Consider the following 12590-nt stretch of genomic DNA (forward strand, 5'->3'; position numbering starts at 1 on the left):
TTAAAGATTCAGGACTGAGGAAAGAACAAAGGTTGGTACCCAGAGTGGACTTGCGGAGCTGGAAGGACTCGAAGCTCTCCTGCAGGCGGCTGTAGCGCTTGGTGAGCTCCTCCTTCTTGTGCTCCAGCCTGGGCTGCAGGGCCAGGTTCTGCTCGGCCAGGGTCCGGTTGCTGGCCAGCGTCCTCTCTTTGCTCTGCTGGACCTCCTGCATCTACAGGGAAGACAGGAAAACACGGCGTCAACGTGACAGCAGGTCCGTCCTTCCCTCGGTACGACAGAGCCCATAACCACTTGGAAACGAGTCAGTTTGTGGTTATTAGTAGTTGTTGGTAGTGAATCATCACAGTTCTCACTACTCCCACTAAACACCTCGTATATTTAGAAAGACGGACCCCGACCGTCAGCGTGTCAGAGAAATGATTCCCCAGCAGGAGAAACGCTTCAGATACTGTGAAGTACTGCGTACCACACACACAGTCGCTCCACTCAGAACTGGACTCCAATAATCCAGATTACATAAGTGGACACAGTCAGAAGTAAGACGGGTGTTTGAGTGAAACCAAAGTCATACTTCCAATTGTGTTTCATGCTCCTCCATCTTCTCATATCAGGTTTTCCAGTGAAAACAAGTTGTTAGTTTAGTACCTGGACACTACTACGTGAAAACAGTGAGCCCAGGTCGGCGCAGTCATAAAAGCTGAAGTGATCTATGGTATTCGAAGAATTAGTGAGCATTAGTGCACCACTTCTCATCCATTCCCTCAGTATTTCACATTGTTCATCCCTCCTACTGTTATCATGCAACCAGATCACCTCATTGGTCGCTTCAAATGATGACATAACCTCTTGTTTCACCTTTACCAGCCTGGAGGAGGAGGAGGGGGAGGGGGAAGAGGAGGAGGGAGGAGGAAGAGCAGGAGGAGGGAGAGGAAGAGCAGGAGGAGGAGGAGGAGGGAGGAGGAAGAGCAGGAGGAGTACACCTGGTGACCGTCCGACACGCCGTTAGAGACGTTGTGACGTCACCAACAGGTTGATTATGAGGCGGTTTGGCTGAGTTTGGTCTTTCAAGCAGAAATGTGTGTTTCCATGGAGGAAGTGAGAATGAGAGCACAGAGGGGAGGAGCCACAGGGGGAGGGGCCACAGAGGGGAGGAGCCACAGGGGGGAGGAGCCACAGCGGACCCAAAGGGGCTAAAAGAGGAAAAACAACAAGTGAAAGAACCGGTTTCATTCCCGGCAGCGACACGTGCAAGTTGTTCCACCCTCTGGCATGAAGCTGGAAGAGACCAATCTGACCGCGGCAGTGGATTCATGGTTCTGGGTCACCTGGAGCTCAAGGTCGCTGTGGTGTCTGCATGTTCTCCCTGAGCCTGGGGCTGCTTTCCTCCTGGACATGGCAGCTTCGGCTCACAGTGCAAACTATTGGCTTCACTCAGTGACTTATTTAGTAATCATGCAGGTGGGAGGAGAACCCAGCCCTGCACAGGGAGAACGTGCACAGACTGGCATCAAGCATCAAACCAAATAGATTCCCAGTGTTTCCAGTGTGACCCTGGAGTGAGAACCGGTTCCCAGTGTTTCTATTCCTTGGAATCGTTTTGCAAACTCGTGGATTTCAGTGGGCGAGGACGACGTCAGCACGTTGCCGACGCGTCTTCCACTTCGTGTCTGAGGACACTTGAAAGTTTGGTTCCATTTCAGGAGGACGGACGACGACAGGGCAACTTGCAATACTTGAACGTGGATATTTGATCAAAAGGAGGAAATACGAGCAACATGCAGAAACATTCTCACACAGCAGCCATAATTTGGAATGAACCGAATGAACCGAATGAACCGACTCGTTAAGCAGAATGGTAACTATCTTATCAATTCCCCTCCCTACTCTTGAGTTCTAAGAAAACCCTGTGGGCTCTTTATTGCTTTCTTTCTTCAGATAATCTCACAAGGACCGTCAACCTGAGAAAAAGAAAATGTGAGCGTGGCATTAAGATTGGAGATGCCCTCCTCCGGATGACGTTCACCAAGCTGACCAGCACTCGCTGTGAAGGCTGAGCCAAGGTTTGACTCTTTCATGCAGTTTTGGACTAAACTCCTGCAGACAGGTGGTGAAACCTCCTCCAGTGAGAACAGTGAAGGGTTCCATTCCAGAGAAGCCTCCTGCTCCGTCACACACCCCAGCAGCTTGTATGTGCAAACAGATAAACCTGGAGAAAAGGAGGCGTCACACAGGAAGGAGCAGCTGAATGTGTTCAGAACGACTCCGTTCCTGCAGCATCACAATCCTGACGGAGCGGCCGACTCGCATCCATCGCCGCCCTGCTGGTGAACAAACTGAATCGCTTCTATTACTGCAGGCTGCTTCTGTCAACTCTGTTCTCTCTCTCTCTCTCTAAACCACAAACACAAAATGTTCTGCAGACAAGCAGTGTCTTCAGAAGTGGAGGGACAGACGCTCCGCTCTACCTACAGACACGTCGATATATCTTTGTCAGACTCAATAAAGCTTGAAAATAATCAAGCAGCGTGTTAGGACAGATACTGTGTTGGCCATATCTAACAAATAAATACTGCTGCATTTCCACTCCAGGAACCTTCTTGTCATCTGCTACAACCAGGGGCGTCAAACATGAGGCCTGCGGGCCAAAACCGGCTCACGACAAGCTGCCCTCCGGCCAAACTGCCAAGAAAATTGTAAAAATGTGATCTTTTAAAACCAATTTCTTTGGCGTAGCGGACCCAACACCAGACTGAGACCTGAGCTGAGGCATCAGTGATGCTGCCATGAAAGATAGCTAAGTAGCATTAGCCTCACACCCATGAGTTTGTATAAACATGGTAAAGCTACCGGAGAAGTTTCCTGGACATTTCACTGGATTTGGCACCAGAGGGTTTGGTTGAGATTAGAGTCAGTTTTTTGGGTAGTTAACTGGATGTTTTTGTTAAAATATGGACATTTTCATCACGTATACTTATGGCACTATTTCAGGGTCATTTTGTCCACTCCGGTCCTTGTTCAGGCGCCAACACTTGTGAAAGGTTCAGAAACTATGGTTGGCAGTGCTGAAAACACGTAACTGGACGACAAGTCAAAGTACATTCCACACCGACTGCTGTTCTACACGTATCCTCATCCTGCTTCAATGAAATGGAGGAATCAAGCATTTCTACCAAGGCCCGTCCGCTCCAAAGACATCAACACGTTCACAAAGCTCAATTAAAAACAACAAGACTTGAACCTCGGCCTGGGAGATAAACCAAAAATTACAGAGGTCATTTTACTGGTGTAAATCACCAGCTCCATCACGATACGATGCCGATATGTTTGGACGACGATATGATGTTTGCCGATATCACAGTCTGTCACGATACGATTCGATTTCGATTCACAAGCCTGCGATGGTTATGATGTGATATCATGAGCCCAGCTCACACAATCATTTACATTCATATCAACCCACAAAAATAAACTGAAACATGATTTGACTATTTTATTTTGAAGGTCTTTCAGGTGTCAGGCATTAAAGTAAACAGTGTAAACAGTCGGGGTGTAACAATAAAATACTGTGAGGTCTCATATCTTTACAAATGAAATATGAAATGGCTCCTGTGATCCTCATCGCTCTTGTAGAGTTTTAATAAAGAACCTGGTCAAAGCCGCCGTGACATCAGACACGGTTACGGCGGAGCTAGCGTGCGTGTTGAGCCTGTGCTTCTTCTTTAGGTGCCCGGCCAAGTTCGTTGTGTTCCCCTGGATTTCAACTCGCACTGACACTCTTTGCATATGGAGTGAGTTTTGTCTGTTGAGCCGTCTTTCCATCGGAACCCGAAATTCTTCAATACCGCAGATTGATTTCCAGGAGGTGAGCGTACGTCGTCCTTTATTGAGCTGCTCGCGCTAGCACATGACACCGCCGTGCACGTTGTGTGAAGGCGGCGAGAGTGCGCAGGAAATGGTGACACCGACGTGGATGGATCGATGTATCGGTACGCCCCTACATTTTGCCCATTTTGGTATTTTCGGTGTTTAAGGGGCCGTCGACACGAGCAAGCCGTGAACACGGGTCCCAGAGTGGGGAAATTCTAAAACCCCGGCTCGTGCTGTCCAACAACCCCGGGGTGTGGAAATCAGCAAAGACGATCATCTGTTGAAAAAAGATGAAGTAACCGCCCCCCTCCTCCCCCACCGCGGTCTGTAATGTCACCTCATAGCCACAACAACCACCGGTGGAGCTGCAGAAGTGACTGATGACAGTAGCAGCAGGATGGGCGGAGCCATAGACCTATAGAACTAGAGTTATACTGTACTGTACTTTTAATACGTAATATGTTTGCAAGAAATGTAAGTTATTTTATACTTTTAAATGTATTCAGTCGTTCTCATTTCAAGTAATCGGTGCTCATCGGCTCCTCAATAAATCTTAACAACTAAAAGTATTTAATTTGTATTTTCTTCATTTATTTTCAGACAGTGCAGTTTGACAGTCCTTTAAAGTGGCAGTAAATAGGTCAAGGGGGGTCATACTATCAATATAACTGCCACATCTCGTGGCCAAACATTGTTTTGCTCAGTGGAGGAGTTATCGTCCATTTATCGTTATCGAGGTGAACTGCTCAACATATCATGATATTGATTTGAGGCCATACCGCCCAGCTCTAGTTGAACATCCTCCTTTAGTATTCCAGCCTCTTAGTTACTCATACGATGTTGCTGTATGACAGTGACTCTATTTTAATGACCCCCATCTAGACTGAAGCTTTTCCCTACATCATCAGCCTGAAGGCAGAATATTGTCTGGGACTTTAGGCCGCAGTGGAAAAGCAGGAAACACCGAGCAAAGGAAGGTTTTTGGTTCCTTGAACTAACGGTTGGTGGTATTTTTGGTCTTTAGATCAGTGGTTCCCAAATGATTGTTGTAATTGGTCAAAACATTACAGTTTGAAAAAAGCTAGTGATGCTAGTTCCCCTATCAGTAGAAAATACCAAGAAGAAACTCCAGTGCTACTCTGACAGGAACACCAGGAAGTTGGATCATCTATTGATCGAGAAATCCTTGAAACGCCTGAAGACTTGAGTTAAGTGTTTGTTGACACTACAGGTGACTCCACTGTGGATACGAGTCTCGGGCCCCGTGTCCACCACAACCGATACGAGTGTATCCACAAAAACTTTCTTTGGGGGGTCCGTTTCCACGACACCAGTGTTCTGATCCACTGCATCCATGAAGTTTTTATCTCGGCTCTTGAGGTGGAAAGATTCTTTCCGGGTCTCTGTTCCCTCCTGCAGAGACTGATGGAGGCTCAGAGCGCTCTAACTGCACATCTCTCCCCCTCCCTCCTGCTCATCCACTTGTAAACCAACATGGCCGACCCGTAGTGGTTTGACCCGCGGTCCATATTCTAGTTTTATCGTCCAGATCAGTAGTTTTATAGTTGAGACTCACCCTGATAGCATCCGATGCCTCATCAGTCCATACGGATGTCAGGTTCTCTCCATTTTCTTCACCTTTAGAGTGTTTTGTTCTTCGCACACGTCTATGTAGTTTCATTACAAAATCAAGCAACAGCGCCCTGCCGTGGCCCGGCATAGTAACTACATTGTTGTCTGTGTGTCCGCTGCTGCAGTGGAAACACACTCCTTTTTTTTTTTTTTTTTAACGGATTCGGTGTTGTCACGTGAAACGTTGCGGTGTAAACGGAGCCTGAGTTAGTGAACAGCACAGCAGTGGTGACGCTCTGTGTGAAGGTTCAGACTGGAGCTGTGAGAACAAACAAGTTGCATCCAAAGCAAGCCAATTCAAAGCAGCACCATTTGCATTATTCAAAAAGCAGCGAGGGCCCTGCAGTCAGAGTGCTTATGACCCATAGCAGGGCTTGTGTCTACGTCTGCTCCAGCTGGACGCTCAGGGTTTCTCAGCACTCTCCGGTTTCACTCGATGCTCGACGACACCCACTGCCTTTGTTCTCGTCCGGAGAAGAAAAGAACTTCCCCGGCAGTCGTTCCACCTTTGGCTCAGGCATGTCTTCACTTGGCTGCCTCTCCTCCATCTCTGCCGTAATCTCATGACGAACTTGAGTCAACAACAACTGCAGCGTCATGGCCGAGAGCAGGCCCCTCCCCTCCGCGACCAGGAAAGCGAAACCAGAGGAACAATCGGGCAGGGCGTGGAGGAAAAAGCTCCGAGTGACAACACCAGGGGCCGCGGCATTCATCCGCACTGTTTGGCTTTGTGTCTTTTCTGAAATAGATCTGGATCCGTGACGCCGACATACAGAGGCTCCTTCTGTCGTCCCTCATGTCTGAGAACAGAAGCTTTCTATCATGTTTTCAGGCAGTGAGTCGCTGCTCTTACGCACAACCAGCTTAAATTAGACTGCTGGAGTGAGAGCAGCAGCACCGGGACAACCGTGTGTGTGTGTGTGTGTGTGTGTGTGTGTGTGTGTGTGTGTGTGTGTGTGTGTGTGTGTGTGTGTGTGTGTGTGTGTGTGTGTGTGTGTGTGTGTGTGTGTGTGTGTTTAATGTTTGTAATTAGTGACTGGCTGCAGGGGAGAGACTAAGTCTTCACACTTCAGAAGCCACATGGTGGGAACCTTGCTCTGGGAGCGTCCAGCAGGAACATCGAGGGAAAGACTAGAGTGATTGTGACTCAGAAGACGTCCTCTGTTTTGTACTAAACTCCAAACTGATAATACAAACGCCTACCGAGCTCGCGACAAAAATATATCTTTGTTTTTGACAAATATCAGGAGTTCAACAAATAATCATAGACTAAGACCGGCATCAGAATGAGTTAGTCATTTCATGGCATCTTTAAAGTAAACGCTGAAGTGGACAGTTTTATAAGAAGCTGCTCATCAACAGAAGAAGCATTTGGAAACAACCAGACGCACAAATCCCGTCTAAAACGCAAATCTGTTGGCCCTCCCCTCCCGATCTGCCAAATATCCGTCTGTGGTAAAACCTCCCCAAGGACTGCAGCCTGTAATCGCTGGGCGCACGGAGACCCGGAGGCTTATCAGCTGCTTATCGTGGCGAGGACAGACTTGTGAGGGTTACGACTCAGAGCAACGCAGGTCGGCATTAATCGGAGGGTCGCCGAGTGCTGGTGCCTCCGAGGAGCCGCCGGGGAAGTTCACACAGCAGCCAAACGGCCGAGCTTCAGCCCCCCAACTTCCCTCCACAACTTGTGGCGACGCTGCTGCGACGCAGTCAGCTGACCAACCAATAGAAAGGCAGGACGAAACGAGGGACTGACCGGCGCCACGCTGGAGCGAAACCCCAACTGAGGCTTTGTGGCTACGATGGAAAAACCACACGGTTTTTAAATTACAGAAACTTTCAGTTTAATGTCACTTTGTACAAACAAAATCCAATAATGGACAGGTTTTTTTTTTTTAATTACTGCATTTCTGAAATGCTTGTCAGCACGTCACATCAAATAATTACGATAATCTGATGACTCTCAGTGAGTATAAAAGCTTTAAATTATAGTTGATTCAGGAAAAAAAAGAGCATTTGATGACCTCAACAGTAAGTATTAGTTCTGATTATAAACGACATTTTCTTTTCCCAGGATCCGTCTTTCTTTGTCGACCATTGGAGCCTGAAATGGGCCGAGAGCTGGACGGTTTGGGAAAACGTGACGTTCTTGACATTATCGCCGGCCAACATAGGAATTTGTTCTGGGACAAAGCAGTTAAATGTTGAGTTATGTTTTTTTCTCCACCTTCAGCACTTCTATCATTACACATTAACTTATGGAGCAGACCTGGCCAGTACTCGCATGAAGTAAGAACGCCTATCAACGTCAGAAATATTGTTCCGTATCTATTGACATAATAAAACAGGTTTTTTTAATAATGCATGTATTAGTTAAGCTTGTAAACTGGCCAAGAAAAAGCCTTAATGTGATGCATTTACATTATTTACAAAGCACTAAAGTTTGCCTGGTGCTTGAAACATGACCAAATTCAAATCCTGATCTCAATTTACTTACATCTAGTATAATTTACATTCCTTTTGGCCTCAAAGAAACGACATTAAATCGGCTTTTTGAACGGAGCTGAAGATGTCAAGTCACCTTTATTTATATAGCACTTTAAAGCAGCCGTGGCTGAAGCCAAAGTGCTTCACATAATGGACAAAAATATAAATGACATGTCCACGCATCACGAGTCAAGCTTCAGGGGGTCTATAATAAAATATATGTCTAAACAGTAACCTGAAGAATGTCTCATTTTTCTGTTTGCCTGCTTTTGGTATTAAATACATAAACCAAAAAAAGGCTTTATTAAGAAGAGGATTAAAGAGGAAATGATGTCATGGACAGGGGTTGTGTTGACGTAATATTCGTCCATCACTCACTGATTTTCTATCTATCTAGAGTTTGATGCGACTCGCCGACCCTCGAGTTCGGCTGTACTGCGAGACTGACCGAACTGTTAAATGGCAGAACGTGACGATTACACAGGATTTGGAAACGAGTTGTTTTGCGAACGGAGCGACGCACAATGACACCATTGTTGAAAGAAGGCCACCGCTCGGATCCTATTCCACCGCCATGGCAGCGACACATCAGAGGAGCACGTGACCATCAGGTACCGGTACGACGCAGCGCTGGAGAGGACGGAGGCCAAACACACATCACGGGGACGACGTGCTCCTCTGGGACAAGTCCTGCGTTTCCACACTGGATTCAACTGTATGTCCTGCTATTTGGGAGATCTGGACCAAAGGTCACCTCAAGGTGACGAGCGTCTGCTTTACCACAGAAGTAATAGTATACAGCAAGGCGATGGCTCTGTGGGGAACCGTCTGCCATCAACCAGCGATGACCACCAACATCTGGAACGCAGGACCTTCAGTTTAAGACTCCAAAAGAATAAATAAGACGCTCTTTGGGAAAATGTGACGACCTGCTGGTTATGATTGTTGGTTTAGAAAAACAACATTCTTATCTTGTAGTCCAGAACTGTGTCGTGTCCTCCCCTCCCCTCCCCTCCCCGGACGGACGGACGGACAGACAGAGGGTACATTCACAAAAAGCAGCCAATGTTATTACATAAAATTAACCGTCGCGCAACTGAAAACGGAATCAGCTGAAGCCTGCGGCTTAGTTTGTTGATCCTTGATAGTTTGGAGGTTCAGTTTGTTGGTCGTCTTCCAGTCTTAACGTTGGAGGTTCAGTTTGTTCCGTTTGTTGGTCGTCTTCCAGTCTTAACGTTGGAGGTTCAGTTTGTTGGTCGTCTTCCAGTCTTAACGTTGGAGGTTCAGTTTGTTCCGTTTGTTGGTCGTCTTCCAGTCTTAACGTTGGAGGGTTCAGTTCACCGTTTTGTTCAAATGGTTTGGAGAAGACGGCAGAACCAGAACCAACCCAAACTGCTGCTGGTGAAAATGAACCACACAAGTGAAGCTCAATTCAAACGTAGTGATGAAGCTCAACTTTAAATTTGGCCTGGACATAAAGGCGGTTTGGAAACTGTTCAGACGGTCTCGTCCCTGGAAGCGACTCCACCTTCCAACAGGTACATTCTGATTAATCATCCACCTGGAAACACCGGCTGGGTTCCAGGTAAAAGAAGATCAGACATGGTTTCATTTCATAACCACGTCGCAGGAAATCAAATCAGCCGTTTAGGAGTTGAGCAACAAAAACAGTTAATGTAAATCATTTGTTTTGATTTATAAGCAAGAGGAAAACTGATCACAGCATTTGTTCTGTTTGGGTTCTGGTGTTTTACATCATTATCTCAGTGCCGGTTTCGTGAACGTCATCGGCACGTGTGAACCTGCTCACCCTGAAGTCGGCCGAAATCTGAATGAAGTTCAACCAGTAAAACGATGGACGGAAGTGTTGAAGCTGCAGCACAAACCATTGTTTATTCTACAATGACGCGTCACAAAGCTTTGGAAGAGCAGCTACACAATTAACGCACAATAAAAGGTTGTAATTTGGTTGATTTGCTGAGACGCGGTAAGTCCACGTTTGTGTTCGCGAGGCAAATTCAAAGTGTCAATAAATGCGGAATCACACCTTGTATAACCTGTAAAACTGAAACGGATTAGAAAGAGACTGCTCCTCACCGTCACACTGAGCAAATAGCTTCTCTACCGACACACTCACAATGTCTGTTGAACGCAGACACACAGCTGGGAATGTTTATTATTATTATTATTATTATTATTATTATTATTATTATTTCTACTTTAAATCATGCCTGATGAAGTTTGGAAAAGTATTTGGAAATCAAATATAATTGCCAGATATTAGCAGCCTTACTTCTTCCGTACCAAATTGACTTTATATTAAGTATTTGTGTCCAATTAGAGCATGTTTGATTGGCACATTTGGTATAAATACGCGTCTCTGAAAGAGTAGTAAAGCCGGACCACAGCTTAAATCATGTTTCCTCTCCTGAAACGACTCGATTAATGTGGAATCCTCTTTATTTGCCGTCTGACCAGAGCGGGACACTGAGTAGGTTTGTTCTTCAGAGTGTGGTTATGCTCGTTGTCGTCTTAAGAGGCGGAAAACTGATTCACGATTTAGACCCTGATTACACAACATTTCAAGTGAAAACGCATTTAGTTTCAGAAAAAGTTTGAAGACGATGTCCATTTCCACACGAGCAGCAGAAACAATGAAAACAATGTAGTAGGCGTGCCGGGCCACGAGTTGGCGCTGTTGCTTGTTTATGAACACCCCACCAGCACCACCACCACCCCCCGTTTCCATGGAGACAGGGTGGGAGTGTTATTTCCATTATTTCCAAAAAGTGGTGTTTTCAGTACCGTTGTCACGTAAACGGAAACAAAACCAAACAAGTGTGCACACGAGGCCTTACTGGTGGTTCTACAGAGTCCATATGACCATATGTGTAATTATCTTCGTGGTCATTTACTCTGAAAATTAATCAACATCAAATCCAACCTGTTCTGATCCATTAATCTAAAGGCTGGAAAACGTGGTGGATTCAGCATCGATATCAGCCCACAGGGGCTCAGTCTCAGGTTTGTTTGTTTATACCGTACCTAGTAACTATTCACCCGCCGGTGTCAAACCTTCACGTTAGATTGGCCAGAATGTAAACGGGTTTGGTAGAAACAGAACCCTGGTTCCGTAGAGCGTCTCTGGAGTGTTTGAGGTCTCTGGCTGTGGCGAGCGGAGGCAGGGAGTTCTCCGGGAACCTGGTCGCTCACCACCGCCTCAGCGAGACTCCAATCACACGCTACACCCACTGGCCGTGTTCGGGCGTTCACCTTGTGTGTTTTTAACAACACAAACGTGTACTTAGTGGGGGTGAGGTGTGTTCTGGTGTAATGTCTCTGGAGCTTCAGATGGAGTAAAACTCCACATTTCAATACGTAAAATACGACTAACAAGCAAATCCTGACCTTGAATTGAAAATACAGTCAATTGGCAGCTTAAACGCCACCGACAGGTGATGTTAGTGGGTAGTATGTGGTGAGCAGGTAGAAGGTGGTAAATGGATCACAGTGACGTGAATTCATCCTGCTGGTTGTACAAAGTATTTCCAGAGTAACTGGAAACAAACGGAGGCTGAACTGAGCCCATTTCAGTGGAGTTTGGCCGCTGACGGTATCGAGGCGAGGCCACCGCTTCAGTGTCGTTCTAGCGGATTGTAACAAGACGTGCTGGTCGATATCAAAACGTATCGATGCTTTAACGTCTGACAAGCTGCGGTCCGCACGGAAAGTGGAGTTTCATGGACAATCAGCGACACAAAGTGTGAATCTCCGCCTGATCAAACTCCAGACAACAAGGCTTCTTCTTCCTCCTCCTCCTCCTCCTCCGCCACAAAGTGAACGACCCCACGGCTGTTTACCGATACCGACGAGTTCAATCGTTCAGAAAAGCCGGACCGTCTGGTCGTTTCCGTGTCGCGAAGCACAACAAAGGCTGGAAGGAGGAGGAAGAGCGCGACGGGAGCGGAGCTCACGTCCCGACCCCCGGGGAGGAAAACACGGCGGATCAACGCACCTCGTCCAGCTCCTGGACCATCTGACTCAGCTTGTCGTCGTCCTCCAGGACCTCGTTGAGCTGGCTCATCGTGTAGGCGCTGAACCTGTCGGAAAAAGTGGACATTTTCCCCTCGCTGTGGTCGGCTGTGTTTGTGCTCCGCTGCGGTGCCTCCGGCTCGGACGGTGACAGCTGACCGACTGACGGAGCTCCGCGTCCGCGTCCGCTAACCGGAAGTGGGAGAGGATAGGCCCCGTGCTGCGTTCAGGACGACTCGGAATCTACATCACCGCTGCGTTCACACACAAATGGCCAAACTCCACACTAACAACCTGCTACCAGCTAACTAACTTAACTTATTAACTAAATATATTTAGGTTTCCATTCTTCTTATTCTTTGTCTCCATGGCAACAGGCGCTGATCTCCTTGTATAGGACATTTTTCAGTTATTTGCCATTTTTTTCAGAAATGGTTCGCCGAATTGTTGACAAAAGTTTGAGCAAGAATAATCCAGAACATAATAATCACAACAACAGGAAGCTACAGGCTCTATGCTGCTTTCATCGACTGTCCAGAATATTAATCTCACACAAATAACCTAAAATGATG

At 46.8% G+C, this 12590-nt stretch overlaps 1 protein-coding gene across 1 annotated transcript in view; it reads right to left on the reverse strand.

Moving 5' to 3' along the window:
- Window positions 1-12211, reverse strand: part of vps37ba (VPS37B subunit of ESCRT-I a) — a 30240-nt gene extending 18029 nt beyond the window's left edge. The window contains exons 1-2 of the mRNA XM_080480406.1: window positions 12002-12211; window positions 40-211 (exon numbers count right to left, since the gene is read on the reverse strand). Of these exons, the coding sequence (XP_080336532.1) occupies window positions 40-211; window positions 12002-12106 (277 nt within the window). The 5' untranslated portion in view covers window positions 12107-12211. The remainder of the gene's footprint in view (window positions 1-39; window positions 212-12001) is intronic.
- Between the last annotated feature and the right edge of the window lie 379 nt (window positions 12212-12590).

The sequence above is a fragment of the Lipophrys pholis genome, assembly GCF_963383615.2.
Source record: "Lipophrys pholis genome assembly, chromosome: 14".
NCBI classification, from domain to species: Eukaryota; Metazoa; Chordata; class Actinopteri; order Blenniiformes; family Blenniidae; genus Lipophrys; species Lipophrys pholis.